Source organism: Neovison vison, chromosome 6, assembly GCF_020171115.1.
Source record: "Neovison vison isolate M4711 chromosome 6, ASM_NN_V1, whole genome shotgun sequence".
NCBI classification, from domain to species: Eukaryota; Metazoa; Chordata; class Mammalia; order Carnivora; family Mustelidae; genus Neogale; species Neogale vison.
Window position 1 is genome coordinate 18,427,712 of NC_058096.1, and position 13,818 is coordinate 18,441,529.

At 44.3% G+C, this 13,818-nt stretch overlaps 1 protein-coding gene and 1 pseudogene across 1 annotated transcript in view; both read right to left on the reverse strand.

Annotated features, from left to right (window-relative positions):
• Window positions 1-2,183, reverse strand: part of JAM2 (junctional adhesion molecule 2) — a 63,641-nt gene extending 61,458 nt beyond the window's left edge. Inside the window, exon 1 of the mRNA XM_044251089.1 lies at window positions 1,981-2,183. Within this exon, the coding sequence (XP_044107024.1) occupies window positions 1,981-2,047 (67 nt within the window). The 5' untranslated portion in view covers window positions 2,048-2,183. The remainder of the gene's footprint in view (window positions 1-1,980) is intronic.
• A 4,635-nt stretch (window positions 2,184-6,818) lies between these two features.
• Window positions 6,819-7,005, reverse strand: LOC122910914 (annotated as a pseudogene).
• Between the last annotated feature and the right edge of the window lie 6,813 nt (window positions 7,006-13,818).

Genomic DNA, 13,818 nt, shown 5'->3' on the forward strand with positions numbered 1-13,818 from the left:
ACACAGAAAAGATCTACACATACTCCCAAATTATTCCCGCCACAGGAGTCAGGGTTAGAAGGACCAATAGTGGGGCGCCTGGGTGGTTTGGTGGGTTAAGCCTCTGCCTCGGGCTCAGGTCATAATCTCAGGGACCTGGAATGAAGCCCCATATGGGGCTCTCTCCTCAGCGGGAAGCCTGCTTCCCCCTCTCTATCTGCCTGCCTCTTTGCCTACTTGTGATTTCTCTCTGTCCGGTAAATAAATAAAATCTTAAAAAAAAAAAAAAAAAAGGATCAATGGTTAGAGGCTCCTGGGTGGCTAAGATGGTTAAGCATCTGCCTTTGGTTCATATCATGATCCCAGGGTTCTGGGATTGAGGCCCACATCAATTTCCCTGTTCAGTGGGGAGCCTGCTTCTCCCTCTCCCACTCCCCCTGCCTGTGCTTTCTCTGTGTTAAATAAATAAAAGCCTTAAAAAAAAAAAAAAAAAAAAAGGTGTAGAGCCTGGGGGTTCAATTTACCCAAAGTCTGAAGAAGAGGTTTTTCTGCTCATTCATCTAAGCCTGTGTTTACCTCTTGGTTATTTCTTGGCTACACTTTCAAACTTAGGGTGTATTGTTTCTATTTTAATCATTGAATAATAATAGAAGAGTAAAACCATTTTCTCTGTTTTTAATTAGTGGTAATTGTAAAGCCAGTCGTTTTTAATTTGAAATTTAGGATCATATATATATAACTTTCCCAGCAGTTTTCTGACAATTCCTCTAGCCCGTCTGATGCCCTTCACCATTCCTGCATTTTTTCTTTGTGTGTCCAATACGAAACCAATTTCAAAACTGCATAATGGTTTTGTCGTGAAGACTTGCTTTCTTGGTTTGATTTTCTATAATATAGGTCAGCACATGTCCCTTCACTGAAACAACTTGCACCTTCCTCCCCCACTAAGGAACAAAGCTCACATCACGTTGAGTTCAGCAATACTCCGGCAATAAGAGCGTGAGAAAAAGTCATTGTATTATGGTATTAGACACTCATCCGGCGGGTTATTTTAAATATTACCAGAACTTGAATAGCAACAGTAATAACCCATTCTATTAAAAAAAAAAAAAAAGAAAGAAAGAAAGAGAAGAAAAACGAAACATAATAGAAAAAGGATTTCATTGCTGAAGTGCTTAAGATCTATTTCGATTTCCTCTATTTTCCTAAAAAGTTAACGCGAAGAATACAAAATAATAGGATACCTTCCCAGGATTTTAATTCTCAGGAGCCCAGAATCCGTGAAAATCCTGGTTAGCACCACCCCGTGAAATGGGCCTTGGGCCGCCCCCCCCCACCCCGTTTCATTCAGCTTCTGCCTCTTTCTAACAACCGTTCCGTCGGGCGTCCGCTGAGGACACAGCAGCTGGCTGGAGTCCCCAGACCACACGTCCCTCACTGAATATCGATGTGCAGGTGGAAAGGATAAAAGTGATTGTGGCTCAGCAGCCACCAACTCCCCTCGTCCCCCTGCCCCACAAGGACACCGCCTTTCATCGCCGCAGTCGGAAGCCTCAGAAATCAAGGCAACTCGAACACCATCCCCTTCTCCGGCACTTCGCGCGCGGCCGGCGCCTGCCTCCCTCCGATGCCATCTTGAGATCCCGGCATCTTCCACGGGGCGAGTTTTGCATTCTGCGCGCGTCCCTGCGTCTTTGAAAACTTACCCCAACTTTGGAAGAAGGTGAGAACCTGCGGGTGTGGACTCTTAATTCTCTCCACCCAGAACGGACAGAATCAGATGCTATTTGCCATAAACCGGAGACCCCCCGCGCCGCCCCGCGCCTGCCTGCACCCCCCCGACCCCCGCTCGCTGGGTGCCAAGTCCGACGCCCCGCGGCGCACCCGCAGTCCAGGGCCCCAGAGACAGCGGTCAGCGAGCGCCGCGTCCGGGGGCTGGGGGTCTGCGGGGCCGGTCCCGGCGCGCGTGGGTGGGAGGGCGGAGGTACCCCCGCGACTTACAGCCCAGCGCGACCACCAGGTAGCGCAGCAGCAGCAGGAGGAGGCGGTGGCGGCTCCTCCTCGCCATCTTCCCGGGGTCCGAGCTGGCTGCTCCTCGGAGGCCGAGGGTCGCGGCGGCCGGAGCGCGGGAGGCCGGGCGCGGGGCCCCTGAACTTCTGGGGCAGGCGAGGAGGAGAGACTGGCTCCGCGGAGAGGAGGGGAGCGGTGGGCGGACCCTGATGGATGTCAGCTTCCCCCCGCCGGGGGCGCCTTCTCAGCCGGCCGCCTAGGGGCAGGTCTGGCCCGTCCCGGGCTGGGGGGGCGGGGGGCGGGCTGGGCTGTTCCTTTTGTGCGGTGAGGGGTGGGAGGGGGGAGGGCCGTGGACGCCGGACGAGGTGTGGGCTGGGTCCTAATGAGGGGGCCGGAGGCGGCGAGGAGCGGAAGGGAAGCCCTGGCGGGCGTCCCCCCGCCCCCGCGCCACCGGGATTGATCGGCTTTGTGTCTGGTCCGGCGCGGGGCTGCCAGCTGTCCCCGGGGCCAGGAGCCCGGGGGCGGGAGGCGCGGGCCGCGGGGGCTGGGGCGAGGCGGCGGTGGAGGGCAACTCTGCCTGCCTCGCTCCAACTCCTGTCTTCCTTCTCCGTGGCACAAAACTTTTTGGGGTTTTCAGCCTAGGGGTGGAGATTTGGGGAAAATTTCTGGCCAACGGGAGAAGTTGCGGGGGAGGCGCTCGGGGGAGATGGGGCTCGCGGACTCCTCCTTGGACGCCAGAGGGGTGGGGGGAAAGCAATCAAGACTCGTGCTGGAAGCCAGGACTCCGATTTTAGCAATAGCCTTGGCCTTTCTCAGTCTAAGCATTTTGCTCTTTGGAGAGTTGAGCTGTGTTTTGTGTTCCTTGCTTTTCACGTGTGAGAGTTGGAAGTTCATCTAACGGTGTAAAATATTTATCGTGTTTCTTTCCAGTTACATAACTGCTGCCTGTGGAGTTTTCCACATGTTAAAACTCTACAGCTGCCCTTTGTCAGGTTTATTTTTGGTCTACTGTGCTTTTAAAAGGGAAACCCATTATGAATGCTCTGTTGCCTTCTTTAAAATTGACCCGCACTTACACTGCACACACTCCAAGGGCTAAACAGACAATTTTTGTATTTACTCCCCAGGGACCAAAAATGTCTGGTGCATTCAAGAATAGTGACAGGTCTGGAAAAAAGACCATTCCCAAGAGGAAAAAAAAATGTTATACATCAGTTTTGTTTTGTTTTGTTTTGTTTTTTAAGGTAGAATAATGGATAAAGTACTGAATAAAAGACAGTTGATTTAGTGGGGTGCACATGAAGAATTTAGCTCACTGGACAAAGGCGACCAGAGTTGAGATATGCAGAACTGTGAGGAAGGAGCCATCCCTGCTGTTTCCTTGGTGACGGTGATGGAAGCTTGATACCCAAGGCAGGGTGGGGCAGAGGACCTAGATAGTCAAAATGGCCAAAACATTAGAGCTATACTTCGGTCAAGCAAGGAGAGAGGACACAGATTTAACAACAGACTTAGGCCAGTTTTTCTGGGCGGCAACCAGAAAAATGTAATGCTTTACAAGAGAAGCTGATGGCGTTCTCTTTTCTCATTCTTGCCACTGTATATCTCTTTGACTCCTCTCTAAAGATGCTCACAAAAAGACATACTTTTTTTTTTTTATTAGTATTCTGTGGCATCCTATGTGAATAATTGATTCACCCATTATTTGTCACCCAGTTAAAGCATTTGCCAAATAGCTACATTGTGTCAGATGCTGGTGTATGATGAGGAGCTAGATTGAGTCTTTGCTGCACATGAGCTCATAGTCTTGAGACAGAGAGAGTCCCCTCTGGAAAGACCTCTAATATCACATGCTAAGTGTTGTGGGAGAACAGAAAAAAGTAACAGCAGTTCTAATCGAGTGCTTTCTCAGTGGTGGAGTCTGGATAGCCTTAATCTAATCCCGCCAACAATGGTGTATGGCCAAAAATATTATCACTCCCATTTTGCAGATGAGAAAACTGGGCTAAGAGATTCTACTGGCTGTTCAAGGTCAAGGATAAGGGGATGTCTCTCTGTTGGAGAGTGTGTGCATGGCTTTAGGAGGCATGGAAAGTCACAGAATTTGAAGGAGTAAAATAAGCAAAGGGCATGCTAGGTCGAGGAAGGAGCAGGATCGAAAGCTAGAAGATCTAAAAATTATGGCTTGTTTAGGTGAAGCAGTGTTCGACAGAGCTAGATGGTATGTGGGATTGGTGCAGAGGAGGCACAGGTGGCCAGAACTGAAAAGAGACTGGATTATGAGAGTCACTCAGTGTCATACTACAAACTCTAGACCTTATCCTATAGTTACAGAACTTTTGAAAGCACCACGGTAGGATATTAAAAAAAAAAAAATCCATGTTTTAGAACTGTGCTGTTTAATATGGTAGCCTCTAGATCCATGAGGCTGTGTAGATTTGAATTCAGTTAAATCTAAAATTCAGTTCTTCAGCCACACTAGCCATATTTGATGGTCTCAATAGCAACATAGGAGGTAATGGCTACCCTTTTGGCTAGTGAAGAGATAGAGCATTTTCATCATTTCAGAAAGTTCTACAAGACTTTGCTGCCTTAAAATGATGACTCATATGGAAATATAGGCTGGATTAGGGATAAGAGAATTAGAATGTTAGGCAAGTCTGGAAACTATTGCAATATTCTGGGAAAGAGACAAGGCATGAAGTAAATGGCCACAGTGGGATAAGTAAAGAAGCAGGTAGATTCAGATGATATTCCGTAAACCTGGGTAACAGGATTCGGTCAGCAATTAGGTATCGAGGTGAGGAAGGGAAGAAGGTACCTGAGATTTTTTAGCCTGGATGGAATGATGTGGTGGTTATAAATTAACTGAGTAAGAAACACAGGGAGCATACATAGTTCCAGCAGTTTTGGAATGAGTTGACTCATTTGCTAGAATAGCTCACAGAATTCAGGGAAGTGTTCTGATTTACTATTACCTGTTTATAAAGAGGATACTACTGAACAGCCAGATGAAGAGATACATAAGGTGAGGGCTGGGAGAGTCCTAAGCACAAGAGCTTTTGCCCCATGGAGTTGGGGTGTGCCGTCCTCTTGGCATATGGATACATTCACCAACCTGGAAGATCTGCGATCCCTGTGGTTAGAGGTTTTTATGGCAGTTTCATTAGGCAGATGTGACTGATGAAATCATTGGCCATTGGCGATTAACTCAGTCTCCAGCCCCTCTTCCCTCTCTGGAGGTGTGGCGTGGGGCTGAAAGCGCTAACCGTCTAATCTTGCCTTGGTCTTTCTAGTGAGCAGCCTCCAATCTGAAGCTATCTCGGGGCCCCCAGCCACTAGACATCTCATTAGCATTCAAAAGGCATTCATCATTCTGGAGAGTCCAAGTGTCTTAGAAGCTTTTGTGTTAGGAAACAGGGACTAAGGTCAAATATTATAACAAAGATGTTCCTATCACCCATCACTCAGGAAATTACAAGGATTTTAGAAGCTCTGTACAAGGAGCCAGGGATGAAGACCAAATATATATTTCTTATTATATCACAATATCACACTATACACTCCAGCAATCATGCTTCTTGGTATTTATCCAAAGGAGTCAAGAATTTATGTCTATACAAAAACCTGCTCATGGATGTTTGGAACAACTTTATTCATAATTGTCAATCAAGATGTTCTTCAGCAGGCGAATGGAAAAATAAGCTGTGGTGCATGCAGACAGTGCAATAATATTCACAGCTAAAAAGAAACAAATCAATGAAAAAACCTGGAGGAACCTTAAATGCGTATTATTAAGTGAAAGAAGCCACAATCTGAAATGGCTACATATTGTTTGATTCTGACTATATGACATTCTGGAAATTCAAAGCTATGGAGGCAGCAAAAAGATCAATGGTTTCCAGGGATTAGGGAGAGACAGAGGGGTGGAATACAGAGGATTTTTAGGGTAGTGAAACTACTCTGTATAATACTACGGTGGTGAATACCTGTCAAAATATATTTGTCCAAACCCACAGTATATGCAACACCAGGAGTGAACCCTAGTGTAATCTGTGGACTCTGGGTGCTTATGATGTGTTAATGTAGGTTTACAAATTTAGCAAACATACCATTCTGGATGGATGTTAATAATGGGGGAAGGTACATGGGAAATCTCTGTGACCTTCACCTTCATCTTGCTGTGAAACTACTCTAAAAAAACTGCTCTAAAAAAAAAAAATGCAAACTCAGGGCACGTGGGTGGGTTAGTGGGTTAAGTGTCTGCCTTCGGCTCAAGTTATGATCCCAGGTTCCTGGGATCGAACCCCACATCAGGCTCCCTGCTCAGCCAGGAGTCTGCTTCTCCCTCTCCCTCTGTCCTTCCCCCCCCCCGCTTGTGCAAACTTTCTCTCTTTCTCTCTCTCTCACTCTCATTCTGTCTCAGAGACAAATTTTAAAGATTTTAAAGATAAAATCTTTTTTAAAAAGTTAAAAATGCAAAATCTAGCAACAAAGTTAAACAAAAGAAGACCTAGGGCAAGATCACAGAAAAGAGCAGTCAGAAAGTGTGAGAGAGACCAGGAGAGAAATAGGAGCAAAGATGGAGGTGTTTACAGTATCACATGCCAAAAAAGCGATTGAGAATTTCTTCTGCAGTTTGCAATTACAAAGGCATTGACCCCTTGGATGAGAGAGAAAGCAAGCCCCCGAAAATCTTGTAGAGAAAACTTGGAGGCTTGTGTTCTATACTTAATACTAGGTATAAAACTAGTGCATAAGATTAAAACAAACAAACAAACAAAAAACAGTGACGTGCTTACAAACAGTGGCCAGATGATGAAAGAAATAGCAATGGTTAATACTGCTTCATCAATGAGTGGTTGGGAGTTGGTTTCATTAATGTGCTGTTTGTAAGAATCCCTGCCCTAGGGAGCTTGGGGTAGCTTGTTGGGAGGAATGGAGAGGAAATACAATTAGCAATAATCGCGCCTCGGATAAACCTCATTGGCTACGATACTGCCACTGCGCAAAGCTATGGAGAGGAAATACAGAGAGTCCCTCAAACTGGCTTTTACTCTCCATGATCATATTGGCCTCCCCACTCCCCAAGTGTCGTAATCATTCTGACACTATAAACAGTTTTGTCAGGTTACCATAAATGGGGACTTGGTGCTTTTGGACATTGTACCATTTTTTATTCTTTCTACCTACTTTTATTCTGAATTCAAGGTAACGTTGAGGAGGGTGTCGAGACACGTTTCCTAAAACAGGCAGCGGAGAGAATGGCTGGGTTTAAATTGAGGGACTTCTCACAACACCTCAGATCTGGTATTTCTGTGTTGGTGGGTTATTTTTCTTCATGGGTGTGGAGAAGGTGCTGGAAAGTGTGCCTACACTCTGCAATTTAGAAAAAAGAAAAAAAAAAGTCTTTCATTTCCAGAACCACGCGAATTCTCAAATGCCTCTCCTATAATTTTAAGCTATGGATACAATTTAAGGTCTTTAACTAATGGGATCCTCATTACTTATCCCTCATTATTATCTCCTCAGATCATTTTCTGGAATAATCCTCATTTCAGCATTTCATTCTGATATGCCCACAAGCACACTCATGGCTCATGCTCAAACCACACCCCTTTCCAGCCAAATAAACCTATTCAGAGAAAACCACAGTGTCTCCAGCACGTACCCTACATCTCTCTCCCAAAGTGACATCGTTCTTCAGGTACATTATAACCAAACTTCCTTCCAAGAAAAACAAACAAACGAGAAAACCCTCCCTAGACCCCGGTTCTAATTTCTACAAGCAGGAATATCTTTCTTTCCCATTCTTTGCTCTAAATGACTTAACATCACTAAGGTGGTTCTACGTGCCAGTTAAGTGAACTTCACCAGCGATCAGTAAATTAATAATGCTTTCTTTCTTTCTAAAAAGCACATTTATTGCCAACTCAATGGTTGGCTTCTTTTTAGAGTGATAATGAGCAATTATATAAGATGAAAGATATTATGAATTAGATAATATGAAATTAGATAATATGAATTAGATAATATGAAAATGATTTTTTTTTTTATACATGGATTTCCTTCAGGGAGGAGCTAGCAACTAACAAACATTTGTTAGGGTCAATGAAGACTGGACAGGCACCAATTAGTCCATAAGCATGGCACCATAACAACTAAAACTTGGGGAGAACTTAGAGATAATTTGCAACTCCGTTCCTCCCTCCATTTCTCCCTTTTCTCTTGTCACAGTTAAAGATGATAGATAGGGCATCTGGGCAGCTCAGTGGGTTAAGAGTCCGACTTTGGCTCAGGTCATGGTCTCGGGGTGCAGGGATCGAGCCCCATATCGAGCCCCATATTGAGGTTCCCACTCAGCATGGAGTCTACTTCCCCCACTCACTCTGCCCCTCCTCCTGCTTATTCTCTCTCTCAAGTAGGTAAATAAGTAAATCTTTTTTTTTTTTTTTTAGGATTTTATTTGCTTATTTGAGAAAGAGAGAGAGCGTGAACAAGGTGAGGGGCAGAGGGAGGAGCCGGCTCTCCGCGGAGCAGGGAGCTCAATGTGGGACTTGATCCCGGGACTCTGGGATCACGACCCAAGCTGAAGGCAGACGTTCCAGCCAGGCCTGGAATGATCACTCGTGACCTTTCTCCTAAAATAGCATGGATTCCTCTGCATTGTCTGGGAACAGGTTTGCCTTTCTGTATCTACCTTGACCCAAGGTATTACCTGACTTCCCCCCCAGGAACCCCTTGCCTGGGATGAACATACTTCATACATGTCCTAATTAAAGAGTGAGCGGAGACAGTAAGAACTCTCCTTTGAGTTGAAGGGAGCTCTGACTTCTAACTCAACATCTTGGATCTGGGGCAATACAGCCCAGATGAGAGGATGCTGAAAGAGTCTGGGCAAGATTCAGTGATTCTTCCCTTTGGTCCCTGCTCTCCAGAACACTCCTAAAGATAACGATAATGAATCAATGTTAACATTTATTAAGTACTTCTAATGCCTGGCACTGTGCAAAGCACTTCATAGGTGTTATCTAATAAACAACTTTGTGAAGGGGTGCTGTTATTATTATCTTACAGAGGAGAAGAAATACTAAAAAAAATTAAGTCCCTGACTCAGGAGTGGGCAACTAGGAAATCACTGAGCCCAATTTAAGCACAGGTTTGTTGGACTGCCAGACATATGCCAACTGCTAACATATCTGAAAAGATGGACTCCATTGGAATGCATTTCTCTCTTCCCCTAGGAAGAAAAAGACATCATGAATATTGTCACTTGGTCTCTGTCATAATAATGACATCTTCATTTGTTTGACTTCTTTTGAGATTTTGAAAGTCTTTTCATATGCATTTTCTCTTTGGATCTCTGCATAACCCAGTGAGGGAGCTGGGGAAAGGTAAAATGATGCGTATTTTAACAGCCCCATCTATAACTGACAGATATCAGTCCATACTTGAGAAACTCCAGTACAAGCCAATAGGAGAATCCCATTTCTGTATGATTAATATTCAGGGTACTCTGAGTGACTGGCTGTGTATGAGGCAGCCCAGACATATGGGAAGCATGCTGTTTGGATATGTGGTTAGCTGTAAAAGGGTACTATCCTTCTCAGTTCTTAGGAGACCTAGGGACTTAGCAGCTTGCCCACATTCATGCAGGTAGGACCCCAAACCATCTGTCTCCAGAGGCCCTGCTATTCCCCATTCTCTTGCTTGGGTTTTCTCCCTAACAACTCCTTAGTGGACACGTATGTCTCTAGCTTAGATCTCAAACTCCAGATCACTCTTCTCTCTTTTAAGAACATCTTACGAAGATGGGCCACTCAAAACCAATTTGATTTTAAAATTTTATTATTTTTAAAATATTTTATTTGTTTATTTGTCAGAGAGAGAGAGCGCGCATGCACAAGCAGGGGGAGCAGCAGGCAAAGGGAGAAGCAGTCTACCCGCCAAGCAAGGAGACTGACGTGGGACTCAGCCCCAGGACCCTGGGATCATGACCCCAGTCGAAGGTAGATGCTTAACCGACTGAGCCACCCAGGCATCCCTGATTTTAAAATTTTAAAATTAAGTCTAAAATTGAGTTGATTTCATCACTTCTTCACCCTACCTCATTTTTTCTCCACCTTTTTTTTTTAACCTTCCTCCTTCTCTTTCAACATTTATCTTCCATTACCTAATATGAAATATGAAATTAGAAGCCAACCACTGTGTGAATGTTTGGGGACACAATGAAGCACGTTAACAGACAGTGTCTCATCTCTGGAGTTGTAGGTGAGGGAGGTAGACCTCAATCAGGCAAAGCAAGCTTGCACTCTAGAGTAGCTCTTAATAAGGTTTTGCCTGGTTGGGACGTTAGGGACGTCTTCTCTGAAGGACTAACACAGTCCAAAATCTGAAGGAGGTAGGAGAAGACAGGTAGAAAGAGCAGTCTATGATGAGGAAACATCACGTGTGAATGCCTTGTGACAAGTGCTAGAGAATGAGAGTTGGCAGGTGGGCCCGTAGCACCAAGGTTGAGAGGGAGAATGATGAACACCATGGAATGCCCCCTGCTTAAATCAATGGCTTCCAGGAGCTTCAGATTGACCAAAATAGCTTCTTTTCCTTTTTGTCATCATGTGCCCACAGGGCCTTTGCATACCCTATCCCCCCTTTGCACTTGGATCTTCATTTTTTTCTCCACACAGCCCCCCTTTGGTGTTATCTAGCATTTATTAAATATTTTCCAAGCAGTAGGCACCATGCTAAGCTCTTTTCATTTTGTCAATATTAACTATCATGACAATCATGTTAAATAAGGAAAGCTATTATGTCCGTTTCACAGGTGAGGTCATTGGGACAGAGAGAATGAACCAGAGACCAGAATCACAATAGCCTGTGGGTGGCAGAGGGAGGTTTGGAATAGTACCTGGCTCACTCCAGACTCAATGGGCTTAACCATTTACAAGTGCACTGCTTCCCATATACTTCCTTTTCCTTTGGTCAAGGCCTCTTCATCCTTCTGTCTCTGCTAAACTGCAGTTTCTTTAGGAAACTTCCCTGCCCTTTCTGATTGAGTGAAATTCTACTATCGCAAGCTCTCATTACCTCCTTCCTCTCTGGCATCACAGCTGGGATTTTAAACTCAGGTGGTCACACTCAGTCACCAGTAATGGACTAGACCCCATGAAGGCAGAGTTCATCTGATTTTCATTTCATTGTTATAGCTTCTTTTCCTAACACAGCCTCGTTATTAAATGCTCACTAAATATTTGGCTACTAGATGAAGCTACAGATCCCTATATCTTTGACTTGACAAGAATGTGATTGGACCAGAAGTTGCTGTATTTTTTAACCTAATAACTTGGTCTCTTTAGGCTGCTATAATAAAGTACCAGATACAAGGTGGCTTTTAAATGACAGAAGCTTATTTATCACAGTCTGGAGGCCAGAAGTCTTAAGATCAGGATGCCAGAATGATCAGGTTTTAGCAAGGGTCCTCCTTGGGTTTGCAGATAGACACCTTGTCATTGTACCCTCACATGACAGAATGAAAGCAGGCTGCTGCTATGGCCTCTTTTTTTTTTTTTTTAAAGATTTTATTTATTTATTTGAGAGAGAGAGACAGTGAGAGAGAGAGCATGAGCGAGGAGAAGGTCAGAGAGTGAAGCAGACTCCCCATGGAGCTGGGAGCCTGATGTGGGACTCGATCCCGGGACTCCAGGATCACGCCCTGAGCCGAAGGCAGTCGTCCAACCAACTGAGCCACCCAGGCGTCCCTGCTATGGCCTCTTTTTATGAGGGCACTAATCCCATTCAGGAGGGTTCCACCCTTATGACCTAATCCCCTCTCAAAGGCCCCACCTCCAAAATACCTTCACATTGGGATTACGGTTTCAACATAAGAATTTTGAGGGGACACAAACATTCAGTCCATAGCATCTAACAATATCTTTGTAAAGTCAACAGTACTTTTAAGCTTCAATCTCTCTATATGCTAATCTCATTGCTAAGTACCGTATTTCCAATATCTCCCTTGATTGCACACTGGAGGAAGTGAGAGGAGGAACCTAGTCTAAAAGATTGCCCCAGGACACTCAGCTGGTCAAGGGCCTGGACAAGACATGGTTCCCGGTCTGACCCTCACACGTTCCCTTCACTCTTGTAACTGGCTTTCCAAGTCAATCAGTCTGCTGCAGCATGGGTTCTTACGGTGCCTTAGCATCAGAGGAATATAATAATTATAATAATAAATAAAGTATCAATTAATTAACAGATTCCTATTTTATTTACTTTGAGGTTGTTTTGTTTTTTGACATCATGAATTGTGATGCACATTCTTATACATTTGTGGTCTTGTCTACTTATCTCTACAAGGTAGTTGGTGGGTAAGAAATCTGTGAGCCTTTGATTCATGGCCAAATTGGCAACAGCAATAGTGAGTATTTAGTAGTAGAGTCTCTTACCTATTTGTCAAGAGAGTATTTCTGCCATTGTGCTAATGAAGAAAAACATGACTTAAAAAGTATGCTTTGCATTTTGATTAATTTTTCTTGAATTACAGAGAGAAAAAGATAGTAGCCCTTTTTTCCTTTGAGCCTAGTCCTCAAGGCATTCCTTTGAAGTATGGAATTTAGTATGTACTCCAACATACGGCAGATAAATAAAAATGCATGGGTAGCAAAACAGGCTGTTTATTATTTATTTGGTGTGTATATCCCAAACATATTTCTCTTCAATATGTCTGTATAAACTTTTAATGTTTTGCACAAATTCTTTTTTTTTTTTTTTAAAGATTTTATTTATTTATTTGAGAGAGGGAGAGGGAGAAGCAGACTTGCCACTAAGCAGAGAGCCTGATGGGGGTGGGGCTCGATCCCAGGACCCTGATATCATGACCTGATCCCAAGGCAGACGCTTAACCAACTGAGCCACCCAGACGCCCCACATCATCAAATTCTTAATGGTGATGGAATTCTATACTCAAAAGAACTTTTCTTACCAGCATCTCAACTGCATTCTTTCAAAACCTTTAAGATCTTTGGGAAGGTGTTGGAGAACACAAGTGAACTTGATCTACCTTGCTCTGGCAAAGCCTGGATGGGATGGACAAGGAACAGAAGGATACCCTTTCACTTGCAAAGATTTAGGAATTCCGCTGTGTTCTTGGATCTGTCTCCTTTAAGCCAGGTGGATAGTTTTAGTCTTTCCAGAATGCTCTTTTGGGCTCTGATGAAAAAGTAGTTCAAATGAACATTTAGTTTCGCCACTGATAATACTCTAAGTGACAACATTCTGTCCACCACACAAGCCAACACTTACTTTTTTTTTTTTTTTGGAAAAGTCAAGTCATATTTTCTCACATGATATCTTTTAAAACCCTGTCATCTCACTGAATTTTTAAGGCTTGCATTGTGCCTTTTAGATGTAAATACTCTCAGGAATTAGAACACTTTTCAAAAAAAAAAAATTTTTTTTTTTCCTGGAAGTGTAATATTATAAAGAAAGCTGGACTGTTGATTCCCTGAAGTGCCAGGCACTATCCCAGGCACAGAAGTTCACATGCCTGTCTGCTGGCTTGGAGCCAGTGAACACAAGGGCGGGGAGCACTGGAGGCTTTGAAAATGCCCCCTGGGGATGGATGCTGTTTAACAACCAGGATGCCCAGGGTAGAGCCTCTGGGGGAAGTGGCCCTCCTGGTTATTCCTTCCTAGGATAGGGACTAAACATCCTGGAATACTGAAAATCAAAAGTGAGGATACACGGGCCATTCCAGAAGCAACACTTCCTTTTCCTAGATACGCTCTGAGATAAGTCACCTCCCGCCTCTGGAACTCCAGCTCCTCATAT